Raw genomic sequence first — 12,608 nt, forward strand, 5'->3', positions numbered from 1 at the left:
GTGTCATTCCCTTTGAGCTGTGCTCCCAGGAGTGTTGTTTAATGAGGTTTTCCCTTCCCCTTGAAAGCAGTAACTTCCCCTTCAAAAAGCTTTAGGCAGTGTGATCTGAATGCACGCAGGGCCTGCATCATCTCTGCTGCCTCTTTGGAGCCCTGTCCATCCATCCAGGTAACAGTCTCTTTTTTGGTTTCATTTTTCTAGGGTTATCGATGCCTATTCCGGTCATTGGTTTGCAGGATGACTCCAGAGTGTTTGTAAACGGGACCTGTGTCCTCAACGACGAGAACTTCATCCTCATTGGATCCTTCATGGCTTTCTTCATCCCTCTCATCATCATGGTGATCACGTATTGCCTGACCGTCCAGGTGCTGCAGAGACAGGCGACGGTGTTCATGTGTGGAGAGGTGCCCAAGCAGAGGAGGAGCAGTGTGAACTGCCTCAAGAAGGAAAACAACACAGAGAACATTTCAATGCTTCACAATCACGAGGGGGCATCTCACTTGAACTCCCCTGTAAATAAGGAGGCAGTGCTTTTCAGGAAAGGAACTATGCAGTCCATCAACAACGAGCGAAGAGCCTCCAAGGTCCTGGGCATCGTCTTCTTTTTGTTCCTCATCATGTGGTGCCCGTTTTTCATCACTAACGTCATGTCTGTCCTTTGCAAGGAAGCCTGCGACAAAGACCTCTTGAGTGAACTGCTTGATGTGTTTGTTTGGGTGGGGTATGTTTGCTCGGGGGTTAATCCCCTGGTGTACACACTCTTCAACAAAACCTACCGCAGGGCTTTTTCCAATTACATCCGCTGCCAGTACAAGCCCGGCAAAAAATCAGCACTGCGGCAGAATCAGTGTCTGAATGTTGCTTCAACAGCTTTGTACGGGAAAGATCTGACTTTAACTAGTTATCGAAATGGCAATGAGTTCAACAGCATGGAACTAGAAGCTGAGGAGGGCCTGGAACTGCAACCGGGGACTTCGGAGCTCTCCATAAACAGCTGTAATGTTGTAAGCGAAAGAGTGAGCTGTGTGTAAGGGTGACTCGCACAGCCTTTTGCTACGGTGTATCTGTAGCCAAAATACATTGTGTAAAAATGTAAGTGTCGCTCAAAGGACAATGTAAATATTGCATTCTGAACAAAGCTTTTTTTTTTTAAAGAAAAAAAAGAGTTGTCTTTCCAGTCCAGTACTTAAAATCATATATATTAATATACTGCAGTGAAGTTTAAGGTTCTATATTTACTGTTACTAATAGATCAGAACTATTAGTTACTCTGCATATGTCATGGACAAAATGTTTGAATTCTTCTTCCAGTGCATGAACAAAAATGCTGAATATTTATCTCAGGTGGAATTTGCTGGAGTCCAGAATGGCACGTTAATAGTTATATATCAAATACATGCTATTAGACTTGGTCAGTATAACTTTCTTTTTCAAGTTGACAGTAAATATATACTTTAAATCCTCACCCCTATTTGTGCCGTGTAAAGACTTTACAGAAACCTGGCAGAAAGACACCACAAGAGCGTAGTGGCCGTGCAGGCACCTGGCCAGACATGTCCTGTGTCTTGCTGCCATACTGGGTCAATCTTGCACTTCAGGGGTCCTCTGCTAAATTTTGGCTCCCTCTCCAACCCTGCTGTTTTCTTTCCATTGCACAGGAGGCTCTGGCTCCCCTAGGGAAGGTAGGGAATGCAGTTCTGGTGTGGTTCTGCAGTCCTGGCTGGGATCACTTGCAGACTTGGAGAAGAAGCATGAGAGACAAAGTTCTCTATTTCCACTATTCTATAAATGGAAGGCCTCAGATTCGTAAAAAGCGCTCCTTTGGTCTTTCAGACACCCATGAGGTCTGGGATGGAGCAGGCTGTGCTCAGTGCACTGCCTTCACACGCTGCTGGAGGATCAGGGGCTTTGGCTGACCTGCAGAAGAGCACTCTGGCTTTGGCAGAGCCAGATCTTTGGCCCTCTGGGTCCTCACATCTAGCCATTCTTTAGCTTGCTAGCATTGACTGTCATTTTTCAGCATCCTGGGACTCACAGTGCTGGTGGTAGAACACTGCTTTTGGTGTAGAGCAGAGGCTGCTCTGTGTGTGGTGCTGGCCAGGGTCAAGCTGTGAGGAGCAGGATGGACCTGCCTGGGGATGCTGGGGGAGAGGCACAAGTGAAGGTCCCTGCTCCTGCCTCAGGACGGGGTGGGCAGAGCTGAGCAGAGCATGTGATTGGAATCATTTGCTGGTGGCAGGGTTCAAAAGCAAATGATGACCAGGGACAGGAAGGAAGCAGACCTGGAGCTAGTCTACAGGGAATATTAATCTGGATTAATTTTTAAATTTGAAATATTCCATTTTACTCCCTAAGTAAATTACGGTGTATCATATTACCACTTATATCTTTAATGAAAGCATCCACATTGGGATGGAATGCAGTTTAAGTAATCTGCTTTTAATACACACCAGGTACAATTTGAATTAATTTTCCTCTACGTTCTTGAGTACACAAACTCCCCAAGGCACCGTGTCTTTCTGGCACTGTGCCTCTGGGGTGATGCCTCTCATGCAAATTTCCTTGTGTGGAGTATTGTCTAATGCCAGATATCACCCATAAGGTTTTTATATCTTCATTAACTACTACACAGATGCTGCAGTGCCCATCTAACATGGATGCATTTAGCATCACTGACAGCCTCTGGCTATGATAATCATCAGAACAGAGAACATTACACTGGGCATGGTTAAATCGCGTTTTATTAACATGAATTGCTTGTACTCTAAGCTTGCTGTGTTCATTCCATTAAAATTACCTTCTAGAAGAAACAGAAAATTCTGCTAATGCTTTAGGTGACTGCTGTTGCACTGCTGTGTGCAGCAACAACCTTGCTGAGGCCACTACTAAAACACAACACAGGAGTTGTCTCTGCTGCTGGCTTGACCCCAGACTGATGTGTTGAAGATGGTCCTCTTTTCTCCCTCATCCCCTCCTGGGAATAATCCGTAGTACTTCCATGCAGGCAGACAAGGTATCCCAGTGCAGAGGTATCCTAAGCCTCTGCTGCTTGAAGAAGGCAGCAGAGATGCTCCATGTGCCAGCCTGCAGATACCAGCATGGGTTGAATGCTCTGGAGTCTACTTGCCTCTCCAAAAACGTCAGGTAATCAGTAGGAAAAGGACTGGCCAGAGGCATAAACTTGGTCCTTCAGTGACTTCTCTTTACCCTGAGTCAGATTTCATTATCTCAAACAGTACAGAAAAATCAGACCCGTCACATTGCTTTTTAACTTGGGTTTTTTTTTCCTTTAGTGAATTTATAGCACACCTTTTCCAAACATGTATATGTGTGTATGTATATATATGTGTGAGTTTGTACTTATATATATACACATATATATATATTTAAGAGCCAACCACAGACTTTGAAAGCATTTAGCAATAAGTTGAATTACAGTAGCTTCTAGCATGTGTAAATAATGAGTGAATAACTCATTTTCACAGCATCCCTGAGCTCAGTATAAGTCTACACACAGGCATTGTCTTTGCATAGGAGCCTTCATGTCTTACCCTTGTCGGTTCTGTTGTATGGGCAAAAAAGGGAACCTGCTATATTTGGATGCAAAAAATGGGAACTGAACAGAGAATTTTCAGAATTTTTATAAATGTTTTTAAAAAATTCAGCACCAGAACTGTAAATATGTCAACACAACTGGACCCATTCTGATGTACAGCCCTTGTTTGGATGAACAGCCAAGGGTGCTGCCTGACAGCGCCTAGTGTTCTCTCCCAGCCAGTGGGTGACAACATTTTTGTGAATGTTTATATACTGTCACGTACCCAACTTTCTTTGGGTCATTCACATCAGGGTTTTGTGATGCTGCTATTAATTTATTAAAGAAAGTTTGTTGGTTTAATCATTCTTAATTTTTTTTTTCTCCATGGTCTATCAGAAAATAAATAAACGAATGTGCCCTCTCTTTCTTTCCTCTGTCCCCAATTAAAATATGTCCTCACCAAAAAAAACAAGCGAGAAACAAATAACAAGGATAAGGATGTACACCTGAAGTATGGCCCACAGATGCTGAATCTCAGAAATCACTGTCAGCAGATATCCCAACATTTCCAACCCCAAAACTTGATAAATACAAAAGTGGTGATAGACTATTCCCCCTCTTCAAATGGCTCCCTCTGGGAATAACCCTTGAAAATTACATTTTTTTAAATTATGTCAATTTGAAGAATTGATTTAGTTCTCTGAAACTTAACCAAAGTCAGGTTGTCCCCACAGCAGTTTTGCTTCTCCTGAGATGTAGCCATTAACCTTGGGGTGCCTCCAGAAACCCTGCCTGGGGCTGTCTGACGTGAGTACCTGCTGGAAGTTTTGTGTGTCCTCAAATCTGAGCTCAGGTATGGTTCTGTCTTACAAATAGTGTGGGTGGTGACGTTTTGTTTTGAGTTTGGACTGAGCAAGTGACAACAATTCCTTGGAAATGGTGCCGTGGGCTGTGTTGTTTGCTTTGTTTCCCAAACCAGATGGAGTTGTGCAGGCAGGCTGCCCGTGGGACAGCACACACACAGAGGCTCCCACCCAGCAAACACACCCCCTTGTTTCACTGGCATCGGGCAGTCTGCTCTTGGGGGCAGCCCAGGACAGAACCAGCAGCTTCCTGGGCTGTAGGGACTTCCCCACTAGAGGTCAGAATCAAGGCTGGCCATGTAGTCAGACACAAATCCTTGTGGCTGGGCAACCTGGTTTCTAGGCTTGAGCTGGCTCATCCATATCTGTGACCTGTTGCCCCACGCAGCCAGTCTGGGGTGTAGCATCCATGGGGTCAGCTGTGGTGGCTTTGGGGAGCTCTGCATGCCTCAGAGACTGTGCTTTGAGAAGAAGGCCTCTCCTTCAGTCCTGTGCTTGCTGAAGATAAGAGCAGCTACCCAGAGGCTGTAGCATCTGGGAGGGAATATGATTCAGAGCCAATGCTGAGGAGCCTTGAGGCATCCCACCTCAGCATGGCTCTCTATTGTCATAATGACTATGAGTCTGCAGTAGTTTTTATCTGAGTGATAATTTGAAGAGGTAAATGTTAGATGATGTGTGAGTAGTCAGTGTGAACAGTGTGGTTCATGCTGTTTTCTCTACAGAGACACTCATGTTAATCATTAGTGCCTTTCTTCTGGAGAGCCCTGCAGAGATTTTCCTCGCTAGTGTGAACTGTGCCCAATGCTCTTCCCTTCCCAGTCAGCATCTAATGTGCTGGAGTCATGAGGGTCCTGGATATGGAGACCCAAATTCCAAAGGGGAAACATACTTTAAAGAAAACATAGCAAACCCATGGAGCTCTGCAGAAATGTTGTTTAACTTTGAGCTGCTGAAGAGTGTCTGATACTGTGGCAGACAAATTATGCTAATCCGGTGTTCCAAAAGCAGTGCCTGTCATGTGATAAATGAGCAGATGTCTCTTGGATGGGTTTCCTCCCTGTGTCACAGTATCATTAGGATAGCTGCATGCCAAGAACTGCACTTGGCTTTGTCTCCATTTCAGACTGGGGTGGAAAAGGCATCAGAAGCTTTTTCCTGGGAAAAAATGAGGCAAAGACTGCCAAGCCTTGGGCAGGTGCAGCAGAAGGACAGAGATGGGCAGATGAGATATATGTACACATCTGTGCACATGAACACACATCCCAGAAACCCCAGAGAACCACAGGAAATGTCATCACACTCTAGTCTTCCCTTGAAAAGATGGGAGTGGCTGAAAAGCTGGGGAGAAAACCTATGATGGGGAGATCAAATGTACCTGTAAGTGTCACTGTGAAACGTGGGCTGTTCTAGTGTGGGTGAGTGTAGGTATCAAAAAATGGTTTTGTTTTTTCATTTTTAACCATGAAGTTGTTATTGACTCTTCTGTCTCTCCATCATTTTTTTCTTTAAGTCTCAGGTCTTCTGCATGTTTTCTTTTACCCACAACTGAATCCCGTGCTATGAGGCTGTCAGAAGTCAGCAAAATATCTAAGTGATGTGTTATTCCCTCTCGGCTGTGCAGGGAGGCTGCAATCCCAAAACAACATGGAGATGGAGCGTCTTCAGGTGAGGGATTTTAGATCTGTATGAGGCAGACAATCGATGCAGTGAGGCACACTCACTGACTGAAGAACCAAACCACAGCATCTTTGACAAACGGTCAAGTGCGTGAGCTACACACAGAAATATTTTCCTTAAAACTGTCCTAAATCATAGGTTCTGCTGACAGCAGGAGGGTGTGTCATGGGGAGGGAGTCTGGCAGCAGCAGGGTTCCTGCTCTGGGCAGCCCTCCTTCGTAATCCCTCCAAGAAAGTGCTTGTTTTAGGACCTGGCACAGCATGTCCCGGCACTATGCCCAGTGGGATTCACCCTTTGCTGAGCACTACAACCACAGAAAAGGTTGTAAGAGCCTGTCCTCCTGGGCCACAGCTTCAAGGATCTGTAGGGGACCTGGCAAGTGAGTAAGCATGTAGTGGTGACACAGGTCCAGTAACTCTGGTTGCTCTGGGGTGATGACAGCAAGAGAATTATGCAGCCAATGGATGATAAATTATTGTGGAAAATTGAGACTGTGGAGCAATTACATCCCTCATGAATGTCATCTTATGTTCTGCTTCCCAAAAAGCCAAAAGATCTCTTAGCAGATAAATGCAATTTCCCCAGAAGTGTCCTGAGATGACAGCTGCTGCTTTGTGACTTGAGTGGGTACCAACACTTGGGGGCTAGGTGACTTGAAAAATGAATCATTTAGCACCACACAGAAGCATGTTAAATCCACTGTTCTGAACTTCCCTGTGCTTGAATTGTATAAATTGGAGAAATTAATTTTTAATTAAAATGCAGCCAAATTATCCAATTTATACTAGTGTGTAAACTAGTGCCTCTTAGACCACTGCATGGTTGCATTTGTTAAAACTTAGAGCAACTTTACATCTGTGTGTGCTGCTGATGTCCCTGTCTCTCCTGCAGAAGGACCAGTGGATGCCAGTGACAGATGTTCATCACTGAAGCTTTTAATCAGGGTCCTTTTCCCTGACTGGCAGCTAGAACAGCTCTTCTGTGACATTTTGGGGAGGAAGACTTCAGTGCCCCTCCTTTTGGGCCTGCACTTCCCGAAGATCATGACACTGCTGAAAGCAACAGGTAAGTGCAAATGCCCAGCAGAGATCTCAGCTGTGCTGGAGGTTCCTTCCCTACAGGCACATGTCCCAAAATGTCTTCAGAGAGGATCCATGGATTGCAGTGTCTCACCCACGAAGCCATGGCAAGGTTTGGTCCCTTCACCTAAGTGCTCCTTCCCCTTCTTTTTGCAGCTCAGCCACACGGCTGGCATACAGGTGGGCTGACCCCCAGGTGACCATTTTTTCTCTTGCACCTTCTCTAGGTGTTGCTGAAGAGAAAACTGCCTGCATCCTCCCCCAGTGTGTCCCGGGGTGGCAGTCAGCAAAGTGCTGGGATGAGTTACTCCCCCTGTGCCCCACCACGGGTGACACAGCACACTGTACTCAGCAAACATTGGTTTTTCTTACCCAGAACTTTACTCCTGGAGGGTAAATTAATGTGATTACCTGTTGCTCTGTAGTTAGTTGGCATTTCTGCTTTAAAAAAATAGGTGGGAGTGTGTGCTGGGCCTGAGCAGTAGCCCTGGTGACAGGCACAAGTCAAGGCAGGGGCAGAGAGAGCCCTGTTAATGAGAAGGAGCAGAAAGCTTGGCTTGTTGCTTCCAGCAGCTAAAGAGGGGCAAAGCAAGCTCTGCATCAGGATAACAGGGAGTGCTTGTTCTGGATAAGGAGGGACAAGTTATTTAGGCCAGAGGAAAACATTGGTATACAGAAAGGGTAGAAATAAGGTAGGAATTAAAAGCAGGTTTCTAACAAGTGGGGTATTCCATGTTTGGGACTGCACTTCCTGCTGAGGCAGCACTAACAGCAACTGAAAAGCTTATTGAGGGCTCAGGTGTTGCATTCACACAGGAATTTATGCTCTAGAGGTACAGCAGGAAGGCCCAGCTCAGCCCTTTTTTTGTCCTCAGCCTCCCATTTGGCAGAGCTCAGGCACCAAGCCAGGCATCTGCACAGCAGGACCAGCCCAGTGACACATCCCAGTGTGGGAGGAAAAAAACATCTGGAAGCAAGAACACTATTTTTAGATTATGGTCCTTCCATAAGTCCTGGCAAAGCCATGAAAAATGACAACACAATTTTAGAGGAAGGCAGGCGAGGCCATGTCAAGTCAGTGCATCTCCCACAAACAGGACAACGTGAAGCCGAGGGATCATGAAGGCTGTGTGTTCCCAGCCCCCAGTTGTATGAAGCAATATCTCACTTGCTTTCTTGGAAGCATCCAGAATCAACCAGCTTGGCCAGCCCAAGCCTGACTGCATGCAGTCCTGTAAGTATGTTTTATTTACCTGCAACAGCATTTTCGTGTGCTCTGGAGAACCACAGTGATAATGCCCTTGCTGGGGCTGCCATTATCTGATGTTGTTGAGAAAACACTGGTGAGCAGCTTTCAGGACTGAGCCTGCTTTGTGCTTGCACTGTCTTATGTTTTTAGTGCTTTTCTTTGTTGCTGTAGCTGGGAACTTCATGCTCTTGCTTCAGTAAAATAAATTGTGCTGTTGGCCTTTTAAGCTCTCTGTTGTTAAAAGTGGACTCTCCTGAACCTGGCAGGCAACAGAGTTATTGTTTTCTTAGCATGAGCGTTTCTAAATAAATTGGCATGAGGGGCACAAACTTCTGGGCAGCCACGATCAATCTGAGAGTCCCAAAGGCTGGGACATATTTCCAATTCAACAGTTAAGAGCTGGAACATCATCATTTAAAAGGCAAGGACTATTCTCTTGTGGGCTTCATGTATCAGGTGGGGACCTCTTGGTGGCACAGCCCCTATCCCAGGCTCCCAGGGCAGCCTTGGCTCTGCAGTGAGACACTGTGAGGGTGCAGGAGCTGATGCCAGAGTGAGACAGGGACACCCAGCAGGGCCTCCAGTTCGAGCTGGTGTGATATTTCTGGGGGTGCTCAGTGGCATGAGCGTGGGGGGAGAGGCAGGGGCTGGTTTTGGTTGGCACATGCCTTGGTTGACACAGCTCTGGTCAGAGCAGCAGCGCTGGGACATGGTCAGGGTGCCACGAGGCAGAAGGTGATGTTACCTGGCAATCAGCCCAGAGCTGGATGATGGAACAAAGGTGTGACACTTTTCCACTTAGCAACACAAAAGGAACAAGACTCCTTTCTGACGGTGACAGAGCCATTATCCCCTCTGTTTTACTTTCGTGCACTGAGCGCTGAGTTCTGGCGGCACCGATGCTGCACCTGCTTTCCTCCTCCTCCTCTGCGTCCAAGCACAGATGCTGACACCCAGTGGCCACGGAGTTCCAGGCGCCTGTAGGAGACGGGAAATTTCAGCAGGGAGCAGGGATGCCTCAGCCGGTGAGATACAACTTCCACCTTTTGATGTCCTCGAGCGCAAGAGGAGTAAGGAGTTCCTGAGAGATCACAGAACGGGTAAGGCTGGAAGGGAACGCTGGAGCTCATCTAGTCCAACCTCCCTGCTCAAGCAGGGTCCCCAAGCACACATTACCCAGGATTGTGCCAGGTGGATTTGCATATCTCCAGAGGAGACTCCACAACCTCTCTGAGCAGCCTGTTCCAGTGCTCTGCCACCTTCAGAGTGAAGAAGTTCCTCCTCACGTTCAGATGGGACTTCCTGTGTTCCTGTGCTCTTGTAAAGCAAGATGCCAGCCTTGCTTTATGTCTTTCAGCCATTGGCAGGTTCTAGTGGTTGAAACACTTGTATTCAGAGGCCACCCAGAAAAATGACAAAAAATATGAGGATGGGTATGAGGAAACAGATGATAAACCAGTTTTCAAATTATTCTCTTGCTGGCATCTTGAAAATATACCTTAGTGAGAGAAGGAGGGTGATTTTTGAGTTCAGAGACCTTGGCATTCATCTTCCCCATTTTTCTACTTCCCAAAAGCAGTTAGACTATGACAGACTAAATTGATTTTGCATTTCCCTCCAGCATGCACAGGATTGTGCTTTCATATGTTTGACAAGTATTGACATTCTCTGGGGACAAAAAAGCTCCATAGGAAAAGTTGTTTTTATTCTTCAGCAAATGGCTCTAAGACTTTATCAGTCAAAGACAGGCCCTAAACTCAAGGGTATGCAAAGACAAAGGCATGCCCCACCAGACATGTGGAGCTCTGACAGTGACAAAACGTGGAATCCAGACATGAGCTGGGAACAATAAGAGCAGAGCATGTCAAAGGAGGGATTTTAAAAGTGCTTTACAAAAAATATTAATTATGGACTAAAGCAAATGAACTAAAACACTGTAATGAGACTGCTGTGTGAAAGAAATACATAATCAGTGTTAATGCTAAAAACACAGGGAGGAAAAACCCGTACTACTGAAATTCTAGTGAGGTTCAGGACGTTAGGAAGATGGTTGGACACCTATTAGGACCAAATTTTGCAGATGCTACAAACATGGTGCTGTGAGAAAGTGGGTGGGGGGTGTTTTACTGCTGCTGCAGTGAGGACCCTCTGCAGGGATGAGTTTGGGGAGCAGGGAGCCCTGCACCAGGGCCAAGCCCAGCTTTCCTTCCCTAAACACCCCAGTAAAGCTGCTGCGTACAGACACCATAAGCAGATGTACTTAATTTATCACTCTGTTACTAGGCAGGTTTCTAGGCAGCCTTCAGCCTAACTTTTATATTTTGTGGTTACTGAAATAGCTCTGATCTTCTCCGAGGTGAGTTCTAGCTGTGGAGGGACAACATCCATTCCTTTGCCATCTCTTGCTTGCATCTGTGAGCTTTAATTCTTCCCTTCTTAACTATTTTTTGGGCAAAATTGGACTAGAAACTGTAACCCAGCTTAAACCCACCCAGCAGGTTGGGGCTGCTGCAGCATTTGCCCAGCTCTAAATGCCTATGCCCAGCCTTGCCACCTGGTGAAGTAGGTGAGATCCCACCAGGTGTGCCCAGGACAACTGTGTGGAGTTGCCTGCCCTACTTTTCCTCTTGGGGACACTCACAGTGCACTCATGTGGTTTTAGTAGACATTTCAACCATTAAGAAGATGGCAGAACATCAGAGGTTCTGAAAACCCATAACACAAATTCTACCCCATTCTGGATATGCCAAATTCCTCCTGAAAGTACCCAGACCCCTAGAATGGGCTTGGCTGAGCAACTCTGTTTGCAACTCTGGTCTTGCAGAGATCCAGGCTTGGTCCTACTGAGACTGTCCTGCCTGATGGCCCATCTCTCTGCAGGGAGGCTCACCCAGCCCGTCCTCCAGAGTGAGTCAAGGCCAAATATTTGCCCTGAGCTGGCCAGGGGCAGCCGTGGTGTAGGGATGTGCTCTGTGATGCTGCAAAACACCTGCTGGGGACCAGAGAGGGAAGGAAGAGGACCCAGCAGTTGGCAGGAGGGCACCAAGCAAAGAGTTGTTTTCTCCCGTGGCACAGAGGAAGAGATGCTGTGCTGAGCCTTCTGCATCTGGACTGTTGCATGAACCACCCCTGAATTGCTCTGATGAGTATGTTTTGGAGATGTCTGCAGGCCAGGTCTCCCTGAACTGGGGCTGAGAGCTGCTTCTGGGCCAAGCCAGTTTTATTCTTTCTTTTTTCCATCTCTTATGGTTCCTTTCACCTTCTCTGTTAAATCAGTAAGTGCTTTGCAAGTCCAGTTCCCTTCTCCAGTTCTAATGGGCTGCATTCATCAAGGTAAAACACAGTATTTCAATGCCCAGTGCATGCTCACAGGTGTTTTTAAAAGTAAAACCATCCTATGCTGGCTGGCCAGGAGCCCCAGGAGACAGGAGAGGCAGAGGTCGTGTCTCAATGAAATTGCAACAACCGTGAAACTTCATTTCTTCTCCAGTCTATGCACAGAATTTTTTTTTTTATTGGTTCTTTCCTTCTTTGGTTGCTCCCCAAATGACATTGGGCTGTTGCCCACTTAGCAGTGGCAGCAGCTGATAGCGATTGAATAATTTTGCAGTTGGATGTGTAAGGCAGCACTTGCTGTGATGTTTTGTGCCTGACTGGATTAGTGTGGCTCTTTACGTCGCTGATTGACGCAAACTTGATTTTCTCTCTGAGCTTCCACTGCTCATTAGAAATTCCCATTTTGAATAAATGCTTCTGCGAGAAAACATGTTTTCTGGGTTTTTCAGATGAAATGAGAGCACACAAAACCCCTGTGCTTGTCTTGGTAGGTTCTTCAACCAAAAATCCTGGAATGGGCTTGGAAAAGAGTATCTTACCTAGTGATGATTTTTTTTTTTCTATCATCATCATAGGGAATGTTTCCTTAAAAATCAGTCAGCAATTTCCTCAGCTGAATACATGGTGTTGAGAAACACCTTGGTTGCTTCATTGAATTCTGGTGAATGTCCACTTCCCAGAGAAGTTTCCACATTTCATTTGCTGGACTAACCCTCACTATTCTGAAGCATCTGTCCTTTGCAGTAGCTGTGATCGTGCCTTTTTATAGCAGAAGTTCCTCTCAAGGCCTCCCCACTTCAGCTTTTCAGCAGATAAGGTATATCAGCTAATGGAATAAATAGCTCAAGTAGCTCACGTTCAG

At 46.2% G+C, this 12,608-nt stretch overlaps 1 protein-coding gene across 8 annotated transcripts in view; it reads left to right on the forward strand.

The window, feature by feature from the left end:
- HTR2C (5-hydroxytryptamine receptor 2C) overlaps positions 1-1,465 on the forward strand; it is a 210,438-nt gene extending 208,973 nt beyond the window's left edge. For all 8 annotated transcript variants that reach the window (XM_051792387.1, XM_051792359.1, XM_051792349.1 and 5 more), the window contains one exon: positions 202-1,465. In XM_051792387.1, coding sequence (XP_051648347.1) covers positions 202-1,031 — 830 coding nt within the window. In that variant the 3' untranslated portion in view covers positions 1,032-1,465. The remainder of the gene's footprint in view (positions 1-201) is intronic.
- Positions 1,466-12,608: the final 11,143 nt, after the last annotated feature.

This window comes from Manacus candei, unplaced genomic scaffold, assembly GCF_025592945.1.
Source record: "Manacus candei isolate 608988 ecotype Guabito, Panama unplaced genomic scaffold, ASM2559294v1 h1tg000003l, whole genome shotgun sequence".
NCBI lineage: Eukaryota > Metazoa > Chordata > Aves > Passeriformes > Pipridae > Manacus > Manacus candei.